Below are 23,631 nucleotides of genomic sequence, written 5' to 3' on the forward strand. Positions count from 1 at the left end.
TCCAATCCACTTAATTGCTCGTAGCCCAGAAAATGGAATTCAGCTTTTCCAAAAGCCAATCATTTTCTGTGCACTTAACTGCTTTCATACTTAATTCAAATTGGCAGGTGCCACCCCCCTCCCTTTGCAACAAAAAATGCCCTCCTGGTTCCAGCAGAAAGAAGAAGGAGGGGGAGAAATTCTGCTGCTATGACTGTGCCCAATGTCCCGAAGGCAAGATTTCATTTCAGAATGGTATGAGGCACTATATACATGTCGTATTTTTTTGCTCTCAGCTGTGCAGTTCCTCACCACAATCAGCCAGTGATCAGGTTTGCAAAGGGACACAGCACTTGGAAACAGACCCAACCATCAACTAATCACCAGGGCTTCCAAAGTGCAATTTTACCTGCCCTACTCCTAACATCCTAGGTGTGATTTGTCCTAAAAAGCATGATGGGCAAGAGGTTCCCTAGCACTAGATTGCCTGGACAGCGATGGGGGCGGGGAAGTGGAGATTTGTTCTGCCAATGCACCTGTAGAGCACAGGTCTCCCACTGCCCTGCCCTGCCCTGCCCCCTCACCATCCAGCTAAGCAGCAGAGATCTTGCAGTCAGGAAGGGAGCTCTAGGGCACTGCCTTCCCATGCAGCTCACTCCTGAGGAACAACTCTAGTACAGCCAGGTTGTGTATATATTACAAAAATGGAATAAATTTTGATGCTATGCACTGTCCAGACTCTTTATGTTCAAAACAGTTTGACTTTCATAATCATATAACTGAGAAGAACATATCTACAATCTCATACTTATTTCACTTGGTTCCTTATAGTGAGTAAAGGTTTCTCCTTATTAACATCTTGGGATCCTCTTTTCAGCAGTCATTCTCTCTCTCTCTCTCTCTCTCTCTCTCTCTCTCTCTTTCACACACACACACACACACACACAGAGAGAGAGAGAGAGAGAGGGTGAAAAAATGACAGCTACTCGAATAGCAGTCACAACAGAATGGAATGCCTCTCTCATGTGATTCACAGTCAGCCAATCAAACGAGAGAGCTACTGCTAAAGGAAAACACACAAACAACAATTCAACATAAGCAAACATTCCCATTTCAGGAAATCAAACCTTATCCTTAATAGAAGAGTCCCTTACTGCATGTAGTATGAGTAGCTCTCATATACAGACCTCTCACCTGCGATATCCCCCTCAGACAGACATGTCTCAGGAGGCCCTAACCCAGCTCACTGGATCCCTCCCTGGCATTTTCAGCTAGCAACTCCTCAAACCTCTCCCTCCTTTCATCTTGATCCAACCACCCCTCCAGGACATGTTCTCAGGGCTCATGAAAGTAAGAAGCAGCAATACTCTGCTGTCAGGAGGGGGCTGCAGAGCACCAACCTCCCACACCAACCACTCCTGTGTCTGGCTAGGGACATCTCTCATACATCCAAGTTGAGGTACTGCACAAGTAAAGGTAAAGGTAAAGGGACCCCTGACCATTAGGTCCAGTCGTGGCTGACTCTGGGGTTGCGGCGCTCATCTCGCTTTACTGGCCAAAGGAGCTGGTGTACAGCTTCTGGGTCATGTGGCCAGCATGACTAAGCTGCTTCTGGCGAACCAGAGAAGCGCACTGAAACACTGTTTACCTTCCTGATGGAGTGGTACCTATTTATCTACTTGCACTTTGACGTGCTCTCGAACTTCTAGGTTGGCAGGAGCAGGGACCAAGCAACGGGAGCTCACCCCGTTGTAGGGATTCGAACCGCCAACCTTCTGATTGGCAAGTCCTAGGCTCTGTGGTGTAACCCACAGCCCACGTCCCACTGCACAAGTTGTTGTTGTTTGTTTATTAGCTGCCCCAGCTACTGCACAAGTAGCTGCCCTCAAATACACTTGACTAACATTCAATTCTTTGTTTCCCCCCAGACATGAATGACTGTGTCGGATGCTCAGAAGGTCACTATCCAAACAAAGACCAAACACAATGTATTCCAAAGACAATAAGCTTCTTGACGTTTGAAGAACCTTTGGGGATGAGCTTAGCTTTCCTCTCTGCCTTTTTCTCACTGCTCACAATATTGGTCCTAGTCATTTTCATTACACATCAGAACACACCACTCGTCAGGGCCAACAACCGGAATCTGACTTACATGCTCCTCACCTCTCTTCTGCTCTGCTTTCTTTGCCCCTTCATCTTCATCAGCCCCCCAAGCACAGTGACTTGCCTTCTTCGACAAGTGACTTTTGGTATCATTTTCACAGTGACTGTTTCTTGTGTGTTGGCCAAAACCATCACTGTGCTTCTGGCCTTTGGGGCCACCAAACCAGGATCCAGAATGAGGAAATGGGTGGGGAAAAGACTGGCAAGCACCACTGTGCTTTCTTGTTCCCTTATCCAAATTGGTGTTTGTGCTGTGTGGTTAGGAACATCTCCACCTTTCCCCAATTCTGACTTGCACTCTGTAAAGGACAAAATAATACTAGACTGTAATGAAGGGTCAGTTGTCATGTTTTACTGTGTCCTGGGCTACATGGGCTTCCTTGCCTTTGTCAGTTTTGTTGTAGCATTTTTATCCCGAAAACTGCCTGACAGCTTCAATGAGGCCAAATTCATCACTTTCAGCATGCTCTTGTTTTGTAGTGTTTGGGTCTCCTTTGTTCCGGTCTACCTGAGCACCAAGGGGAAATACATGGTGGCTGTGGAGATCTTCTCCATCTTGGCCTCCAGTGCTGGCTTATTAGGTTTCATCTTTTCCCCCAAATGCTACATCATTGTGTTGAGGCCTGATCTGAATGACAAACAGCAGTTAATAAGGAGGAAACAGTAGTATATCCCACTGCCAGTCTTTTCTTTCAGACTACTCTATAGTTAATATTCATATGCTCTCCATCATACAGTTATTTTGTATTAAATGCTTTGTACCATTTTTGTTGTCAGCGGTGTCCTCTTTGAGACCATTAAAGCCTAGGAATTATCCATGTGCTGAAACTACAGATTTGCACTGCTACAGGTGCCACATAGTACCCATTCATTTCATAGTAGATCCGCCCCTGTATAAACCTTCCTATTTTCAAACCGAACCTGCCTTCCCCTAGTTTGTTTTAGTGTAATAGTCAGTAAGCTAAAAAAGGGAGGTTCATGCAGGAAGGTTTAGAGGACAGATAATGCATATTCTATGGTCAATTGAAGCATTCCTTTTCTTATTCTTTGTAGTTTACTTTGTGTGTCCTTTGTGTCTCGTCTCAGGAATTGACAGAGATGGCTTTTCATTGAACATAACAAAACATGTTTTTCTCCATTCTTCCGATCTTCCCAGCTATAACAGCACCTAGTTATTATCTCATTGGTAATTATCACACTTGTCATCATTGAATCTCCTTTGGATAAGGTCCTCATAGATTTCGAGAGAATACTAGTCAAAGTCTAGTATTAAAGCATCCCTTCCTGCCATTTCAAACAACGGGGAGGGCAGAGGAAGAGGCAGGATTTTCATTTTTCACTTGGAGTTGTAAGACGGTCTTTTAATCTGTGGATTGGTGGAATGACATGGCATTTTTTGTGAGGGCAAAATATTCTAGTGAGGTTGGTTGTGAAGCTAACAGGCATGTTCTCGATGGAAGTAAAGGTGTGTGACTAGAAGGAGCATTGGCCTCAGTATGTGGCTGATTATTGTGTCCATTCTCTCCTTTCTGCCACATGTGATGTGCAAACATAACAACCGTTGCACCACCAATCATTCACTCAGTATTCCACATGAAGTCTATCAGCCTGGTGACTTTATAATAGGTGGACTTGCTTCTCATATCTTTGGCTCTTTTGCTAAAGAAGACTTCAGAGAAATCCTTATCACCCATCAAGTCCGCACTTTCTTGTAAGTAGTAATCAAGTACACATCAAGGAATCATTTTATTCTGATTCCCCAATGCTAACCATAAATTTCGGTAGGATCCCCCCGTCAGAGGTAGGAATAAGAGTTAGGTGCTAAACTGAGGAGTTAGCTTAGAGGAAGGGAAATGGTTATCTGAAACTGCTGGTAAGATGAGATAGCTTTCACTTGCTGATCAGTTCTTTTCCGCCATTTCCTCCCTCCTCTTCACAATTCCCTTCCAGGCAGTGCTTCATTAAAGGAGCAAAGGTTTAGTCTTATTTGGGAATCTGAGCTTCCGCTGTGGAAGCCCTTCTTGAAATGAGGGGCTTCTGAATGCACTGAAGAGCCAAAGAGGTAAGAGAAAGCAGAGTCCCCAAACAGGTGCAAACACCAGAGTCACTTTCAGATGACTTGTTTATTTAGCATTCATCCATATCAGACAGTGTTGGCTTTTTAATGAGCACTCATTCTGATTTGTTTGTGTGGAGCTTCAATGATGTGTGAAGCTTGCATTGTCCCACACTTTGCACTGAATTTCCTCATAGGTGTTAGAATCACAACCCAAAACATTGGCAACCTGGAAGCAATCTCAGAGAAGTAATCAACATCCAACTGTTGAAAGCTTCCAGTACCCACCACCAGGCAGGAGGGGAGATATAGGGGATGGGGGAGGTGACAGGATACTCCCCAAAGTGCAAGTGGCAAAATAGCTCTCTGGTTTCACTTTGAGTTCTTGAGAGAGGCTTGCTTTGACACCAGAGTGTGTTATGGTGAGGGATGGGGAGAGAAATAGAAATTCCACCTGTTTCTATGCTCTCCACAGCACCATCCTGATTTCAGAGGTAAGGGTGCATGTTGGAGATAAAGTAAGGTGCCCTTCTCTGGTCTGAACATTAAAGCAATCCTGAGAAGAGTTTTGGGTGAGGAATCTAACAAATGTAAACAAATTATGCATAGGTCTGATGAGGTAAAGAGTGGCGGCCAATTCAGTAGATACTCTTGTAAGAGCAGCCACACTACAGTATACGAATAGGTTACCAAGGGGTAGGATGTTCTCCTCCAAGCCAGGCTATCACAAACTCACATAGCACCCCAGGTTGAAAATATGTCAAGTTGAAAATGTTTCACGGGTCTAGAAATGTTGGTTACTATCCTACCTCTCTCTCCTCATTTTCAAATGGATCTGAACCAACAAAAGAGTTCTCTGCTAAGATGATACAAAGCTCTTAAGGAGTAAAGGGGGGCATCCTAAGCAGTAGATAGTATTGGAGCAGCAGCAACATGATAGCCTAGGAGCAATTTTCCAATGGCTTGCATATCTCTCAGTTATACACCATAAAATTATCCATTGCAGTATTATGCCTAAGAACTATCAGCATATTCTGGCTTTGGTGTTTGCGGTCAAGGAGATCAATGAGAACCCCACGATCTTGCCTAATATCACCTTGGGATTCCACATCTATGACAGTTACACCAATAAAAGGATGACCTACCGGGCCATTCTGGACCTTATTTCCATGCATCCCAGATATGTACCCAACTACAGGTGCGGAATTGAAAAAAATCTGATGACTGTCATTGGGGGACTTGACTTTGGAACATCCCTCTACATGGCAACCATATTGGGTGTCTACAAGATTCCCCAGGTAAAATACTGATTTGGGCCCTTCACAGCTCACTTATTTTTATGTTTCCTAACCAGTGTTCGGAGTTTCCGTGCGCTGCTCTGGTTCGCCAGAAGCGGCTTAGTCCTGCTGGCGACATGACCCAGAAGCTATACGCCGGCTCCCTCGGCCAATAAAGCGAGATGAGCGCCGCAACCCCAGAGTTGGTCACGACTGGACCTAATGGTCAGGGGTCCCTTTACCCTTTACCTTTAACCAGTGTTCACCCAGTGTTCGCCATAGCTCAGCGCAGGCACCTCTCAGTTGGGCACCAATGCCATTCTTTGAGAACAAGAGAGAAGTTCAAGGTGGGCTCCAGCACCTCTTTTTCTTGAAAAATAGCATTGGGTTTTAAACACGTAATTTAATTTTAATTTTAACTTTAGGAGGATTTCTATATTTAAAGGATTTAGATACAAAAAAATGTAAATAGCTAAAATATTTTTTTTTCTAAGTTTGCCTTGTATCTGAAAGAAAACATGATTGGTGCCTGGTGAGCAATAAATGGGTTGCTGTGACCATAAGGTTGTCTCTGATGTCACCTTTTACACCTTCCATGAGGAGGAAAGAGAATAGCCTCCACCAGGGCCGTCCCTACCATTGTACCAAGTGAACAACCATATCAGGCCATTCTGATAGGGGTCACATATCAGTGGTGGTTGAGACAAGACACATGACTCTAGTTCTGTAGGCTGCAGTTCAGCCATGCAAACATCAGATGTTTCCAAATCAACCTCTCTCTATCAAGGCAAACAAGAGGCAGTATTACTGTTCAGAGACACCTACTAGCCAAGTATATGAACTGTGTGACACAGGATGAGTGAGACATGTGTCCTGGGGACATCCTCTGTAGAGTATCCCGAGGGCAGCATAAGGCCCTGGGTGTGAGGTTACTCATCCTTCTTCAATCCAGTGTCTATGACTCTTTCTTGGAGGCTGCAACACAGCCTCTCCTGGTTCCTATCTCGGGAAATGCAGTTTTCTCTCCCACTCTTTTTGACAGAACAGAAACCACATATGAGTTCCTTCTACTACATCCATGAACCAATTTATATTTCTTCATTTCCTTTCCTTTCAGCTCAGTTATGGCTCCTTTGCTCCACAGAACACGGATCAAAGCCGACCCACTTCCTTCTATCGGATGGTGCCCAACGATGACCATCAGTACCCTGGGATTGTTGAGTTACTTCTCCACTTTTCATGGACGTGGGTCGGATTACTTGCGGGCAATAATGAGAGTGGAGAGAAGTGTATGCAGACGCTGCAACCTCTGCTTTCCAGGAAGCATATTTGCTTGGCCTTCTTAGAGAGAACTCCCCAAGCTAGTTATGCGTATAATAACCTTCCTTTACTGTATCTCCAAGTGAATCAAGTGATTGTGAAGAGCAAAGCCAGTGCTGTTATTTTATGTGGGAATTCTGCATCCATACTTGCCTTACAACCAATGTTAGCACAATGGGAAGGGGGAAATGTGGCTGGGACACCTATGAGGAAAGTGTGGATTCTGACTGCTCAGCTCGATTTCATAGGAACCACTTATCCAAAAAGATGGGATATGCAAGTCTTCCAAGGTTCCATCTCCTTTACAGTTCATTCCAATGAGGTGCAAAGATTCAGAGCCTTTCTTCAGCTCCTAAACCCCTTTGAGGAAAATGGAGATGGTTTTCTCAAGCAGTTCTGGACCCTGGTCTTTCACTGTTTATTTCCAAAGTCCAACACAGAGGAGAAGCCCAGTGGAAGCTGCACTGGAGAGGAGAAGCTGGAGGATCTCCCTTCATCTGATTTTGAGATGAGCATGACTGCCCACAGCTACAGTGTCTATAATGCTGTCTATGCCATGGCACATGCTTTACATAACACATTGTTGCAAAGGTCCAAGCAGAGGGCAGCGATGGAAGGAGAGATGCAGGAGCTTCCGAAGCTGCAATCTTGGCAGGTACTGGTTACCATTTGACATGGGTGGGATCATGACGTCCAGTCAGGCTGCTTCAACCTCGGCCCTCCAGATGTGTATAAAACCTTTGGTCCATCCCACAGATTGGTAACATCAAAATTTTCCCAGTAACCCAAACAGCCCATTCACTGCCAATGGCCATCTAAAGGATCTCGCCCAGCAACAGAGGGGTGGCCTGTCAGACCCCATGGCAACACGTGCTCTCTATGAAGGAGAACATGCTTTGCCAATCTTTGATCGTTTACATGGGAATTAAACACTAGTTCCTATTTACAGAGTTATGTGGAAGAGAGCTTGGGTTGTTTGACCCTTTAAGTACAGTGGGGCCCCGCAAGACGAATGCCTCGCAAGACGGAAAACCCGCTAGACGAAAGGGTTTTCCGTTTTGGAGGTGCTTCGCAAAACGAATTTGCTATGGGCTTGCTTCGCAAGACGAAAATGTCTTGCGATTCCTGGGTCCCCCCCCCCCCCGCTCCCCACCCCCTTTTTCTAAGGCACTAAGCTGTTAATAGCCTTTTAGCAGCTAATCTGCTAATCCCTTAAGCGTTTAATAGCCGCTAATAGCTGCTAAACCGCTAATAGCGCTAATCCGCTAATCCGCTAATGGGCTTGCTTCGCAAGACGAAAAAACCGCTAGACGAAGAGACTCGCGGAACGGATTCTTTTCATCTTGTAAGGCACCACTGTAGTTCCCATTCGCCTGCTATAAAAACTATGCAATGGACTCTCTTTTATATTTTAAACAGAGAATAACTTTTATTCAGTGTACTTGCACGGGTTAGATTAAATATATCAGACAGACATGTGTTCCTTATGTTACCAATACATCTTACATAGATTTGAACCTAAGACAAAAACTGCTACAGACTGACTAACTCTGAGACAGGAAGCAGCATAACAGAACATAACTGCTGCTCTGTTAAGACTGTTCATAACTGTCATAATTGTACCAACTGAAATAATGATGTCTCGCACAGGACATCACAGAGTCCTCTAGCCCTTGTGAGCACTAAACCTTTCCTTAGCATTTTGGATGCTTTCATCTCACAGTTTGGGGGCTGGGGGAGTGAGGTCCTCCATTGCTCTTTCCCCTTTACAAGCTCTCATCCCCTTACGCTGCTATTGGGGGCCTTTAAGACACTTATTGGTTAGCTGGAAAAGTCCTACCAAGCCAACAATTCCAGTGGCTTCTCCAATTGCTCTGTGGTTCTTCGGACCAGGGAGAGGGGAGGAAGGAGAAAGTTTTAGCCACCAGTGTTTCTTGTAGTGAAGTGGGCAACAATGAATTCAGTACATTTGATGATGATTTATTGTGCAAGACAGTCCAGAGTGGAATGGCAAGATGTTATTGAGACTTTTTGGGGCTACTGCATCTGCAGTCAAAAGCTTCCACCCTGTGGCTTCAGCCCTAGTAATTGTTTCTTGTTCAGCAGGGAACTATGTGCTTTAGCTTATTTAAAAGGTCTAGAAACCACCCTTCAAAAGATTTAAAGCTCTAGTCTGAGCTTTAAAATCCCTGTCGTTTACAGGCAGACTCTGCCCCAAAGTGAGTTCAGTAAGGAGTGACATTCGGGCTTTAATTCATTGCTCCTTTGTTTCCCTTTCAATGCAGCTTCACCCCTTTCTTAGGAGTGTCCCATTTAACAACAGTGCTGGACAAAAAGTATCTTTTGGTGAAAACAGGGAATTAGAAACTGGATTTGATATTACGAACTTGGTCACTTTCCCAAATAACTCCTATGTGAGAATCAAGGTTGGGAGGATAGATCTGGAGGCTCCCCCAGGAAAGCAATTTTCCATTCATGAGGACAAAATGGTGTGGCATAAAAGTTTTCTCCAGGTGAGGAATGACAGCAATGTCCATGAGATGTGGGTAAACAAAATATTATTGCATTGCAGATCATGAGTCAAGTGTGCTCCTATCAAAGTGTGGTACATATCTTGAAGCACAGATCCTATACAGCTGTATGTGCTAAATTGTTCCCATGCTTATTCCAACGGGCAGGTTCCACCCCATTCTGTATGTAGCCCAAGTTGCCCTCCTGGATCCAGAAAGAAAAAGAAGGAGGGGGAGAAATTCTGCTGCTATGATTGTGCTCCATGTCCCCAAGGAAGGATTGCTTCCCAGAAGGGTAAGAGACACAACTCTCCCCCCTCCCCCCCTCACACACTACAGTGGCCAGGCCACTCCAATCTCCACAGTTGACATACCAGATGAAGCTGGTAAGAGGCACCAGTAGCTTTGATTTCATTCAAAGTGATCCATATTGGAGGAATTTGTAGTTGCTCTTTAAGACATGATGAGTCTGCATCTAATCTTTTCTTTTTTACCTCAGACATGAATGACTGTATTGGATGCTCAGAAGATCACTACCCAAACAAGGACCAGACACAATGCATTTCAAAGACAATCAGCTTCCTGACTTTTGGAGAACCACTTGGGATGTGCATAGCATTTCTCTCTCTCCTTTTCTTTCTGCTCACACTTTTGGTCCTAGTAATCTTTGCTAAGCATCAAGACACACCCCTCGTCAGGGCAAACAATCGAGATCTGACCTACATTCTCCTCACATCTCTCCTCCTTTGCTTTCTCTGCCCCTTCATCTTCCTCAGCCAACCAGACAGAGTGAGCTGCCTGCTCCGACAAATGGCTTTTGGTGTGGTTTTCACAGTAACTGTTTCTTGTGTGTTGGCTAAAACCGTCACCGTTGTTTTGGCCTTTGTGGCTACCAAACCAGGATCCAGAATGAGGAAATGGGTAGGGAAAAGACTGGCTAGCGCCGTTGTGTTGACTTGTACTATTATCCAAGCTGGTATTTGCTGTGTGGCTGGGAACCTCTCCCCCATTTCCCCATTTTGACAAGCACTCTGTGACAGGAGAAATCATTCTGGAATGTAACGAAGGTTCAGCTGTGTTGTTTTACTGTGTCCTGGGCTACATGGGTGTCCTGGCGATTGTCAGCTTTGCTGTAGCATTTTTAGCCAGGAAACTGCCTGACAGCTTTAATGAAGCCAAATTTATCAGCTTCAGCATGTTGTTGTTTTGTAGTGTTTGGATCTCCTTTGTTCCGGTCTACCTGAGCTCCAAGGAAAAACACATGGTGGCTGTGGAGATCTTCTCCATCTTGGCCTCCAGTGCTGGCTTAATGGGTTGCATCTTTGCCCCCAAATGCTACATTATTATGCTGAGGCCTGACCTAAACATCAGAGAGCAATTAATGAGAAACTGAATTAGATTTTTTTTAGAGGCGGGGCATTTAAAAGCAACCAACCAAGCAACCCATTTTCTTCCCTTTCTTCATGGTTCCCCATGTTTGTTGTGTTGTGGTTGATACTTCACAAATGGTACCGGAACATTGTTGTCCTTTCACAGACCATCTCAGGCTACAGTTTTACAATTAATTGGCAATAATATCCATGGAAGTTACTGCAGTTCACTACATGTATATGGGATTGCAGTTTTAATAAAATATTCTAGTATACATTGTATACACAATATTTCCCTACGATATACTTGTATTACCCAACATTTAGCAAGAGGAGATTTATTTCGAAGTGACGTTCACAAATGTTTGTTCTATTTCCAAATCCTTTTCCTCAGCCATGAGGCCAGGTCACTATGACAACATAAAGACATTGTATGAGCTACATGAAAATGCTATCAATAAGATACAACACATACATACCCCTTTTATTTTACCTTATTTTACCATATCTTATTCTTATAATATAGCTAGTCATATGGTGAACGCGTGATAAAAAATCAAAGGAATTGAGATCAACATTTTGTTTTGATCCACCATGTGTTCAGAATATTTGTACATGCAGCTCTCTGTGTGTATGGAGGAGCACTTGCAGAAGAGCCAGGACAGAAATTCCCTACCTCAAGTTTTGTTTTAAATTTTGCCTGCCTTACAGGCCTGTGGTCTGAAGTCTAGTGCTGCATCCTTGGAATCCGAGAGTCAGGGCCGAGCTCACAATACCCTTTGTGTCTCAAACTCTGCTCTTGAATGCACTTTCCTCTTCACAAAGAAGCATGTGAGAAAAGAGGGTTTAGCTGAAATCACAAGGGTAGTCATTGTCCTGGGCACAGTTTTTTCCAGGGCACGTTTTGCTCCTCACACCACCCATGCCAGCCCGGTTCTGCTTTGCAAGTCTGATCCCACATCTCAGCCCCTCAAAGCAGCGTGGGGCTGGCAGGGCATCAGGACAATATAATGGGCATGTGCCCTTCCTGCTGCAGCCTCCTCATGTCACCTGCCCAGCTTGTCACGGATGCTTTAGTTGTGATCCCTGCATTCCCCTGGGTTGAGCATAATGACATTTGGGGGAACCCTCCAATTCTACATTTTTTTGTTTATTAAGTGAGTATATATAGGGGCCCTAAAAAGGCCTGCAGACAGGGCCCAATGGACCGTATGTCCATCATCACAGCCATGGCTTGAAATCACTCAGAATCTGCTCACAATTGTTCCTTTCCAGCCAAATTCTACCAGTGGCTAGAATTCATCTTGGCCCCATGGGTTTACCTGCCCCATGCCTGGCCTCACATAACACCAGCTGATGGACATGTGAATGTGGTTTGGACCATGAGCCCAATGGAGAGGCTTGGTTGGCCTAACTGCTGCAGGTCAGAGGTCCTTGTTGATTCCCAGAGAGGAGCTTTCTCTACCTGTGTAGACTCTCTTGAGTGATTGACAACCTTTAGGGTTCTGGATTGTGTAAGAAAGTACAGTAAGGACAGCAAGCTGCAGATGCTCTCTTCTGAGAACACTGCAGGTGATGAAACTGGCAGCAGGGATGCAATGGAGGAGAAGGGGCAACAGGCTTATTCCTGCTCCCCCCTCATTACAATGCCTTGAAAACACTTGAAGGAGGCTGCTGAGGGATTATTCTGTGTGGAGCATTGTCTCTGCTACTTCCAATGGACCAGCTGAGGCAAAGGGATCATTATTCTCTCCCCTGTTATTATCAATTACATGGTAATAATCTGCTTCTGATTAGACCTCCATAGACTTCCAGGAATCCAGTCTAAAAAGAATTAAAACCCTCTCTGCCATCCCCAGCAAATGCCAAGGTGCTGCTGACTTGTTTAGTGAGCTTTCCCCTGGAGTTGGATCCTAGGTCTTGGGAATTTAGCTGGTGCATTTGGAGAGTGCCATTGAAGGCAAGCTGCTGTACTGAGGCTGTTTCTAATGCCAATGCTGATTAGCTGTAAACAGGGAAATCTCTGTCTAGGAAAGTGTATTGTTCCTAGTATGGCAGTGTTGATGCTGTTAATCTTCTTGCTACCTCAAATGGTGAATCTGTCAAATGTCAATCGGAGCATCAGTCACCTCCATATCCCTCACAAGTACTATCAGCCAGGTGACCTTATCATTGGTGCACTAACTTCTCACATCTTGTCCTCTGTTGACTATGAAACCTTCATACAATGGCCATCCATCCATCAGATTCTTAATCCATTGTAAGTATCGCAAATTTTCAGTTCCTATGTCATATTAATTCCTAAGTTACCATGTGGGCTCATAAATATATTCTATTTATTTTAGCTGTGGGGATTTATTACTTATAGGGAGGGGTGCAAAATAACTCCCACCCCTCAGAACATAGGATCAGTGTTGGACTTAACCCTACCCACCATCTGAAGTTTAACATCTAAAAAGATCAAGACAGACAATAATTTTCTCGGCAAGCCTGTAGGAACGAGGTGGATTGTCTAGGATCCAGCTTGGAATCAAAGAAAGAGCAGTCTTCCAGTGAGATATGACATTATGTTCTGGGTGGTGTGTTTTTCTCTCACCCCCAAGGTCCCCCACCCCATTTACCAGAGCAGTGCTTAATGGACAGGAGCAGCCATGACCACAACCAGTCTCATGGGTGTCATAATCTAGAGAACCCAGCATTCTGGGAAATGGGTGAATGGCTAGTAGCAACCATTGGTCTACCTAGTACATGCCTGTCTGCACAGAGTAGTAGTGGCTCTCCAGGATTTCAGACAGGGGTCTGCCCCAGCCCGACCTGTATGCTAAGCAGATGCTCTACCATTGGGTTTTACAGAATCTTCAAAGAAAAAGTACACAGAGTAATTGTCAAAATGTTACAGGCAACAGAAGGTTGCCTGGTTTGGGGGCAATAGCTTCATGGATGCATGGGAAACTGAGGTGGGGCTCCAGAAACCTGCAAAAGGGCAACAAACTACAAGAAGGAAGCAGCTGGAGGGAATGACTCCTAGTTTCAGTTGTCTCTACAAAAAGGCACAGGGTATGGGAAACAAGCAAGATGAATTGGAGCTTTTAATACAGGATAACAAATATGACCGAGAAAGCAAGTAGGCATTGCCTTGGAGTTGAAGATTTCTTTAACAGATTGGAGGATTGGGTTAACAAAATGAATTTCAATAGGGACAAATGTAAGGTTCTGCACTTAGGCAGGAAGTACTAACTTCACAAATATAAGTTGAAGGACACCTGGCTTACTAGGATCTCGCCATCTTAGTGGAACTCTAGCTTCACTTGAGTGAACAGTGCGGTGCAGTTTTTGCTGTATGTGTATTTAAAACAAATTCTTTATTGGTTTAATTAAATCTGCCTGTAAGCTGCCTTGTTGCTCCCTAGCACAGAAAGACATGGAACCTAAGTTTCCTTAAACAGATTGACCAAAAATGGTACACAGCAAAACGCTTTGATGTCCAACTCTCATTGCAGTGTTGTACCAAAATACTATCAGCAAATTCTGGCCTTGGTGTTTGCAGTCAAGGAAATCAACAAGAATTCCAATCTATTACCTAATGTCACATTAGGATTCCACATCTTTGATAGTTACTTCAGCGAAAGGATGACCTACTGGGCCACTTTGGAGCTGCTCTCTACACACTACAGATTTGTACCCAACTACCAGTGTGACAAACAGAAAAATCTGATGGCCGTCATTGGGGGACTTGACTTTGAGGTTTCCCTCCACATGGCAGCCATCTTAGGTGTCTACAAGATTCCCCAGGTAAGAGTCAAACATGGTGACTCATTCTTCTTTCCTCTGTCTTGTTGAGAAAAGTTTTGCATTCCATAATAGCCCTCTTGACAATTTCAGATTGTATTCAATAAAAGCTTTCATCCGTCTTCATCCATTTCCCAACGTGTGCATGTTCCTCAGAGGGTATGAATGGAGTATTTTGCAGATACACTTATACACATCTTGGTCTGCCGGCCTCAGGTAGACTCCAACCAGGATGAATTACGGAGGCTGCTCATCATTCGCTTGTACATTACCTTAATTAATTTGACCTGGACAATTTGGGGCTGTCACGGGTGCCGTCAACAGCTCACTGGTTATCTACCTAGTGAAATCAGAGACGCAGAGAGAGCTTCTTAATGGATTCATTTTAATTCACAGGAAGACACGAAAGTATGCTCTCACCCTTGAGCTAATGTTGCTCAGAGTATCACCCCACCCCCCTGACAATTTCTGCCTAGAAATCAGACGCCTCCTGCTGCCTATGGTGACTGCTCAGGACAATTCTCTTTTGGGTTCTGCAGAGCATGTCTGATCCTTGTGGAAGGAGGGGGCTCTGACAAACTCTCTTGAGAGAGAATGTCATTTTGCTACTGTATTGTTTCTAATGCATCTGACTGCTACCTTGCTCCTGTTCTTCATCACCTATTGTTTCCCAGGTCATTTTTCCTTCTCGGGTGTGACCCATCTCAAACCACCATACCATACTCTCCCCCCCCCCCTCCTTCTTTCTGGAAGGTTTTTGGGGTGCTGCTCTCCACCACTCCTCCTCATCTGCCCATTCCCTGATGGGCTTACTAAGACAGTGCGTCCAAAGCACAATTGTTTCATCATTGCTATCCACACATAATCAATGTTTCTACTGCATTAATGGGAATTAAGTATCCATTTTCTTCTAGCTCCCCTATGGCTCCTTTGCCCCAGAGGATGCTGGTCCAAGCCAATCCACTTCCTTCTACCGGATGGTGCCCAATGAAGCCCATCAGTACACTGGGATTGTTGAGTTACTTCTGCACTTTGGATGGACATGGGTTGGGTTGCTCGCTGCGGATAGTGAGAGTGGAGAGAAATTTATGGAAATCCTGCAAACTCGGCTTTTCGAGAGAGGCATTTGCTTGGCCTTTTCAGAGAGAATTTCAAAAGGCACATATTTTGAAGAGTATTATGACAGGATCTCCCAGTGGCTCAAAGCCTATCTTGCTATTGCGGAAAGCAAAGCCAATGCTGTCATTGTCTATGGAGAAGCCAAGTCCATGGGTTTTTTGCAACTATGGCTAGCGGCAGGGGGTGCAGAAAATGTGACATCTATAGAGAAGGTATGGATTATGACTGCTCAATTGGATTTCTCAGCAGTGGCCTTTCAAATGAGCCAGAGTATGCAACCATTTCATGGCTCCTTATGCTTCACAGTGCACTCAAAGGAGGTGCAAGGATTCAAGACCCTTCTTCGCTCCCTCAATCCTTTCATGGCAGGTGAAGATGGTTTTCTTCAGCAGTTCTGGCTGCAGACATTCTATTGTTTCTTTTCCAAATCCAGTACTGAGTTCAGTGAACCCTGCACTGGACAGGAGAAGCTGGACAGCCTCCCCTCGTCTGGCTTTGAGATGAGCATGACTGGCCACAGCTACAGCATCTACAATGCTGTTTATGTTGTGGCACATGCCCTACATGATGCCATGTATAGATCCAGGGCAAAAGACAGAGGAATTGTGAGAAGATGGAGACCGCAGCTTCAGAAATTGCAGCCTTGGCAGGTAATGGTTCTTTTGTTGTTGTTGTATATTTTTTAATTATTATTTCATTTTATATTGTTGATAAAGCAAAGGCAACAATTTTAACAACAGACAAAAATTGAAAGATGAGTAACCAAACTGTAAAATAGGTAGGTAGGGTGTGTAGTTGCACGTGAGTTAAATAAAGACTTTAAAGTCCAAATTAAGTCCAATTGTATCAGATCAGCAAGGATAGTTCCAGATTTGCCAGGTTTTGGGGGAGGGGATTGTTTTGAAAACGTTGGTTCTGCTGTATATGCCAAATCATATAAAACGTGTCTAGTCGTCAAAATCTCAAATTATTTGTGATTATCTTTGTTATAGCTATATTCCAGAGTGAGTGGTACAAAGTGTCCAGCATAAGATTTTTGGGCTGTGTTCTATTAAGTTGCAATTACTATGAATGCTGCCACTTTAATCTTGCCAATTTTTTTGGCAACATATTTACAATGGTATTTACAAAGGAATACACAGTGACATTCATTTTGGACAACAAACCATCTTTTTATAGTAATATTTATCATTTCTGATCAGTTCTGAGAAAACCGGATACAACCCACTCACCTGAGCTTCAGCTCTTAAAACAGATAGGTGTGATATTGTCAATGGCAATTTCTATCTCAACTAGAGTCTTAACAGGAACACCTGTTTTGCCTGTTCTTCCCTCAGTCTAACCCTCCCCCCATTTTCCTGTTCTTTCATTTTTACATTCTGCATTGAACTTCATGGATGTTTGCATGATGATCTTGGAAGTCCTGCTTAAGCTTTGAAATACATATACAGTGTGGCTTAGTCCTATATGGAGGAATCTACAGAGGAAAGAGAGATCAACATTTACTGTTATTATTGCTGTAGTTATTATTTTGTGATTATATGAAATCTTGTCTACTGCCTTGGAAGAGGCAATGGCACCTTAAAAGGCGTCGCTGAACATAAGATAAGTTTGAGTTTTAAACCATTGTCCTTTTCCTGCCATCTCGATGCAGCTCCACCCATTTCTTAGGAGAGTCTCATTTAACAACAGTGCGGGAGAAGAAGTGTCTTTTAGTGAGAACAGGGAATCAGAAGCTGGATTCGATATTACCAACTTGGTCACTTTCCCAAATAACTCCTTCATCAGAATGAAGGTTGGATGGATGAATTTGGATGCTCCCCCAGGAAAAGAGTTTTCCATCAAAGAAGACAAAATGGTGTGGCACAGGAGTTTTCACCAGGTGGGGCATGATTTCAGGAAATTGCAACTCCAGTGTGTCCTAAATGTGATGCTTGCATCTTGGAAACCTAGCGGAGACATGGATCCTGTATTTTTTCTCTCTTGTTGTTTATGAAAACCTCTATGAATGTTTTGAGGCTCTGATGCCGTGAAGGAGGCCAGGACATAGTTCATTATTATATGCTTGTTTGCATAAACATAAGCATGTTTATATGCTTATATTGCATTTTTATTCCACCTTTCCTCCAAGGAGCTCAAGGCCGTGTGTTTACTTCCCGTTGTATCCTAACAAGAACCCTGTAAGGCAGTGTAGACTGAGAGAAGCGGTGACTGGCCCAAGGTCACCCAATGAGTTTCATGGCCAAGTGGGGATTTGAATCCTGGTCTTCCACTTCCCTGTCTAGCACATTCTTTAAAGGTTTCTAGGCCAGCGGAGTGTGACCTATGCCTAACCTCCAACCAACTTCTTTGGGGAGAAAGAAAAGGGAGCTGAGCCTGGAGACAGACGAGGCAGACTTCTGCAGAGAATGCCTGGTTTGGAGGCTAGTAATTCTCAAGATATAGCAGCAGAAGTCTGGCAGAGCTCAGCAATATCCTTGGTTTTGAGGCTCCTTAACTTGTCTTACAATTGTCTCTTGGCCCAGTGTATTTAGTCTGGGGCTTTCAGTCCCCAACATTTGTGTTTTTTCAGCTGGAAAAACGGAAGGAACCTGACAGTGTATATGGTAGCAGCTTAGGGTATTTAAATCACTTTGGCTGTCAAAACATCCTCTCATCTCTACCTTAAAACCTTTTGAGTCTTATAAGAAATGTATTTTTCCAAATAATAATATTACCCTTCAGGTGGACTCCCTCCCTCCCTTCCCTCCCTCCCTCCTTTTAATTTTTTTTTTTTTAAAATACATTGAAATGGGCATAACTTCATTTTCAGAGCCACAAAAACATCTTCTGCCTCATTAGATGCCACTAATGGCTGTTGACAGCTCATTGCTTTCAAATTTCTCTTAATATTCAGCAGGCCATTTCTCCCATCCACTTGATCCCTTGCAGCCCAGAAAATGGAGTTCAGGTTCTTCAAAGGTCCATTATTCCCCCTGTGCTAAACATTTCCTTACGGTTAATTAAAATTCACAGGTGCCACCCCTCTCTCAATGCAACAAAAATTGCCCTTCTGGTACTAGGAGAAAAAAGAAGGAAGGGGAGAAATTCTGCTGCTATGACTGTGCTCCGTGTTCAGAAGGCAAGATTTCATACCAGAAAGGTAGGAGACATCAGGTAGCTTTCAGATAACTCAGATTTCCTGTGAAGGGTCTGTGTCAATGTGAAAGGTGTCACAGTTGTTGCTATTGATGTAGTTCTGATATCTATGGTCATTGAAGTTCACAGACTTGGAGCTCTTCATTGCAACCAGCTGATGGCCCAGCATCGGGGCCAAACATTTTCAAAGAGGTGCTTTGCAAGCCCGAATGATCAGATGATGGTTGGGGTTTACAAAGCACACTGTTACCTGCCCTTCACCTAACATCAGAGATGACATAAGATACAGCGCCGGTAGGTGTAACTTGCTAAAATGGCCCCATGGGTCAGAGGTTTTCTATCACTGGATTACCTGGGTGGTGATGGAGATGAGTTGCAGCGGTGCACCTGCAAAGCACCGGCCTCCTGCTGTCCAGACCCACCACCTTACTGTCCAGGCAAGAGACTGTGAGATCATTGTCTGGGGGAGGGGGGTCCACAGCCCTTTCTCCCCATGCTAGTCACTCCTGTGTCTGAAAAGGATTGTCTCTTGCACATCCAACTGGTAAGTCCCATACTGCCAGGAGGATGCATACCTACTCTCAAGTTGCACCCTTAAAGGGAATCCTTTCTTCTTTTCAGACATGAATGACTCTGTCGGATGCTCAGAAGATCACTATCCAAACAGGAACCAAACACAATGCATTTCAAAGTCCATCAGCTTCTTGACTTTGGAAGAACCGCTTGGGATGAGCTTAGCTTTTGGCTCCGTATTCTCCTCTTTGCTCACCATATTGTCCCTCGCCATCTTTAGGAAGCATCAGGACACACCGATTGTCAGGGCCAATAATCGGGACCTCACCTACGTTCTCCTCCTGTCTCTCCTTCTCTGTTTTCTCTGTCCCCTCATCTTCCTCAGCCGACCAGACAGAGTGACCTGCCTTGTCCGACAAATGGCTTTTGGTGTGGTTTTCACAGTGACTGTTTCTTGTGTGTTGGCCAAAACCGTCACCGTTGTTCTGGCCTTCATGGCCACCAAACCAGGATCCAGAATGAGGAAATGGGTAGGGAAAAGACTGGCAAGTGCCATTGTGTTGACTTGTACTATTATCCAAGCTGGTATTTGCACTGTGTGGCTGGGAACCTCTCCCCCGTTCCCCCATTTTGACAAGCACTCTGTGACGGGAGAAATCATTCTGGAATGTAATGAAGGGTCAGCTGCCATGTTTTACTGTGTCCTGGGCTACATGGGCCTCCTGGCCACTGTCAGTTTTGTTGTAGCATTTTTAGCCAGGAAACTGCCTGACAGCTTTAATGAGGCCAAATTCATCACCTTCAGCATGTTGTTATTTTGTAGTGTTTGGATCTCCTTTGTTCCGGTCTACCTGAGCTCCAAGGGAAAACACATGGTGGCTGTGGAGATCTTCTCCATCTTGGTCTCCAGTGCTGGCTTACTGGGTTCCATCTTTTCCCCCAAATGCTACATTATCATATTGAGGCCTGATCTGAATGACAAACAGCAGTTAATAAAGAAGAAATAGCAAAGTACCCTGTTGTCACTCTTTTCTGTTACCCCAGAACATGGGTAATGATTTTTCTGCCGACTCCTTGATATAATTTCATTTTATTTGTTTATTGAACTTCTTATGTGCATTAAAAAAAAATCAGATGGTTCTCCCCCACCCTGAGATGTGGTCCCCACCTTTGGGAGCCCAAGGGCGCAATTGGAAAACTGAGGAACTCTTGTGGACACAAAAAACCACCAATTTCACAAAAGAAAGTGTGGAGATGCTCAGAAACTCCACCTCCATCTGTTCTTGTAACTTGAATCCATTGGTTTGGGTCCTACTCTCTGTAGCAGGAGAAAAGCTTGCTGCATCTTCCATGTGACAGCCCTTGAGATATTTGAAGATGGGTATCATATCTCATCTCTGTCTCCTTTTTCCAGGCTAAACATACCCTGCTCCCTCAACCGTTGCTCATAAGGCTTGGTTTCCCACCCATCATCTTCCTGGCTGCCCTCCTCTGCACATGAAAATATAATGGGAGACTTTGCCAAAAGCCTGACTGAACTCAAAATAGACTATGACCACGGCATTCTCCTGATCCACCACATTTGTAATGCAACAAAAAAGAAAAGAAATGAGATTGGTCTGGTATGACAACAACAGGCCCAGGACAGAACCCTTTGGCATCTCTGTGGCATCAAGAGATAATATCCCTTTGCTATGAGGAGAAAATGAAAAGGAGGAAAATACCCTTCTTCCCAGAGAGAGTGAGAGATGCCACATATACCAATTCTGAGCTCAGAATTGTACATGCAGCTCTCTTTGTGAATGAAGAAGTACTTACAGAAGAGCCAGGAGATAAATTCCCTACCTCAAGTTTTGTTTTAAATTTTGCCTGCCTTACTGGCCTGTGGTCTGAAGTCTAGTGCTGCATCCTTGGAATCCGAGAGTCATGGCTGAGCTCACAATACCCTTTGTGTCTCAAACTCTGCTCTTGAATGCACTTTCCCCTTCACAAAGCAGCATGTGAGAAAAGAGGGTTTAGCTGAAATCACAAGGGCAGTCTTTGCCCTGGGCACAGTTTTTTTCGGGTCATGTTTTGCTCCTCACACCACCCCTGCCAGCACTCTTCTCCTTTCAAGTCCGATCCCACATCTCAGCCCCTCAAAGCAGCGTGGGGCTGGCAGGGCGTCAGGACGATATAATGGTCCTGTGCCCTTCCTGCTGCATCCTCCTCATGTCACCCACCCAGCCCGTCATGGATGCGTTTGTTGTGATCCCTGCATTGCAGGTAGTTGAGCTTGATGACCTTTGGGGGCTCCTTTCAATTCTATATTTTTTTGTTTATTTAGGTGAATATATATAGGGGCCCTAAAAAGGCCTGCAGACAGGGCTGAACGGACCATATGTCCATCATCACACTCATGCCTTGAAGTCACTCAGAGTCTGCTCACAATTGTTCCTTTCCAGTCAAATTCTACCAGTGGCTAGAATTCATCTTGGCCCCATGGGTTTACCTGCCCCATGCCTGGCCTCACATAACATCAGCTGATGGACATGTGAATGTGGTTTGGACCATGAGCCCAATGGAGAGGCTTGGTTGGCCTAACTGCTGCAGGTCAGAGGTCCTTGTTGATTCCCAGCAAGGAGCTTTCTCTACCTGTGTAGATTCTCTTGAGTGATTGACAACCTTTAGGGTTCTGGATTGTGTAAGAAAGTACTGTAAGGACAGCAAGCTACAGAGGCTCTCTTCTGAGAACACAGTAGGTGATGAAACTGGCAGCAGGGATGGAATGGAGGGGAAGGGGCAATAGGCTTATTCCTGCTCCCCCCTCATTACAATGCCTTGAAAACACTTGAAGGAGGCTGCTGAGGGATTATTCTGTGTGGATCATTGTCGCTACTACTTCCAATGGACCAGCTGAGGCAAAGGGATCATTATTCTCTCCCCTGTTATTATCAATTACATGGTAATAATCTGCTTCTGATTAGACCTCCATAGACTTCCAGGAATCGAGTCTAAAAAGAATTAAAACCCTCTCTGCCATCCCCAGCAAATGCTAAGGTGCTGCCGACTCGTTTAGTGAGCTTTCCCCTGGAGTTGGATCCTAGTCTTGGGAATTTAGCTGGTGCATTTGGAGAGTGCCATTCAAGGCAAGCTGCTGTACTGAGGCTGTTTCTAATGCCAATGCTGATTAGCTGTAAACAGGGAAATTTCTGTCTAGGAAAGTGTATTGTTCCTAGTATGGCATGTTGATGCTGTTAATCTTCTCGCTGCCTCAAATGGTGAATATGTCAAATGTCAATCGGAGCATCAGTCACCTCCATATCCCTCACAAGTACTATCAGCCAGGTGACCTTATCATTGGTGCACTTACTTCTCACATCGTGTCCTCTGTTGACTATGAAACCTTCATACAATGGCCATCCATCCATCAGATTCTGAATTCATTGTAAGTATTGCAAATTTGCAATTCCCATGTCATATTAATTCCTAAGTTACCATGTGGGCTCAGAAATACTTTCTATTTATTTTCGCTATGGGTATTTATTACTTATAGGGAGGGGTGCAAAATATTTTTTTTTTTAATAAATATTTTATTCGTTTTTGCATAAAAGACAACAAAGCAAAACAAAACAACAAACAATACACCAAAAACATACAGAATTACACAAACATAACATACTACAAAAAACAGAAATAAAAACAATCTTATCTTCATATTAATCTTGCATTAACTTGTTTCTCTGACTTCCCCGAGTCTCCCTTCCCTGTATTCCAATTCATACAATTAAACAACAAATCCCTTCCCTCTGTCATAATTAACCTCTTTTCTGATTTGAATGTCTTAATATAGCTTATTCAATGCTTAGAACTTAGAATGTTGGGTCTTCTGATCCTTAAAATTTTACTCCAATAACCTTCTACATTCAATCTGATGTTATTTTAACATTCATTAATCTTGTAGTGTTTCTGTAAATAGTCTTTAAATTTCTTCCAATCTTCCTCCACCGTCTCTTCACCCTGGTCTCTGATTCTGCCAGTCATTTCTGCGGATTCCATATAGTCCATGACTTTCATCTGCCATTCCTCCAGCGTGGGTAATTCTTGTGTCTTCCAATACTTTGCAATAAGTATTCTTGCTGCTGTTGTGGCGTACATAAAAAATATCCTGTCTTTCATACGTACCTCTTGGTTGACCATGCCCAGGAGAAAGGCCTCCGGTTTCTTTGGGAATGTGTATTTAAATACTTTCTTCAGTTCATTATAGATCATCTCCCAAAAGGTCTTAATCCTTGGGCATGTCCACCAGAGATGAAAAAAGGTACCTTCAGTTTCTTTACATTTCCAACATTTGTTATCGGGCATATGATAAATTTTTGCTAGTTTGACTGGTGTTATGTACCATCTGTATATCATTT

At 44.0% G+C, this 23,631-nt stretch overlaps 2 protein-coding genes and 1 pseudogene across 3 annotated transcripts; all 3 read left to right on the forward strand.

Moving 5' to 3' along the window:
* The first annotated feature begins 101 nt into the window (after positions 1 to 101).
* LOC310661760 (vomeronasal type-2 receptor 116-like) lies at positions 102 to 10,759 on the forward strand (annotated as a pseudogene). Its single transcript, XR_014515502.1, has 5 exons — positions 102 to 234; positions 6,593 to 7,450; positions 9,081 to 9,308; positions 9,474 to 9,600; positions 9,805 to 10,759. The product of XR_014515502.1 is annotated as a vomeronasal type-2 receptor 116-like (transcript).
* Positions 1,870 to 2,954, forward strand: LOC310661791 (vomeronasal type-2 receptor 26-like). The gene has a single exon (XM_083408249.1). The coding sequence runs from the start codon at positions 1,910 to 1,912 to the stop codon at positions 2,807 to 2,809; it is 900 nt and encodes a 299-aa protein (XP_083264375.1). The 5' UTR covers positions 1,870 to 1,909; the 3' UTR covers positions 2,810 to 2,954.
* A 1,967-nt stretch (positions 10,760 to 12,726) lies between the features above and the next one.
* LOC310662482 (vomeronasal type-2 receptor 26-like) lies at positions 12,727 to 20,241 on the forward strand (the record flags this gene model as incomplete). The annotated part of the gene is made up of 6 exons (XM_083409415.1): positions 12,727 to 12,935; positions 14,176 to 14,467; positions 15,379 to 16,233; positions 17,238 to 17,465; positions 18,599 to 18,725; positions 19,343 to 20,241. 6 exons carry the CDS (start codon positions 12,727 to 12,729, stop codon positions 20,239 to 20,241), a joined length of 2,610 nt encoding a protein of 869 aa, XP_083265541.1.
* Positions 20,242 to 23,631: the final 3,390 nt, after the last annotated feature.

This window comes from Podarcis tiliguerta (assembly GCF_965153285.1).
Source record: "Podarcis tiliguerta genome assembly, chromosome: 13".
NCBI classification, from domain to species: domain Eukaryota; kingdom Metazoa; phylum Chordata; class Lepidosauria; order Squamata; family Lacertidae; genus Podarcis; species Podarcis tiliguerta.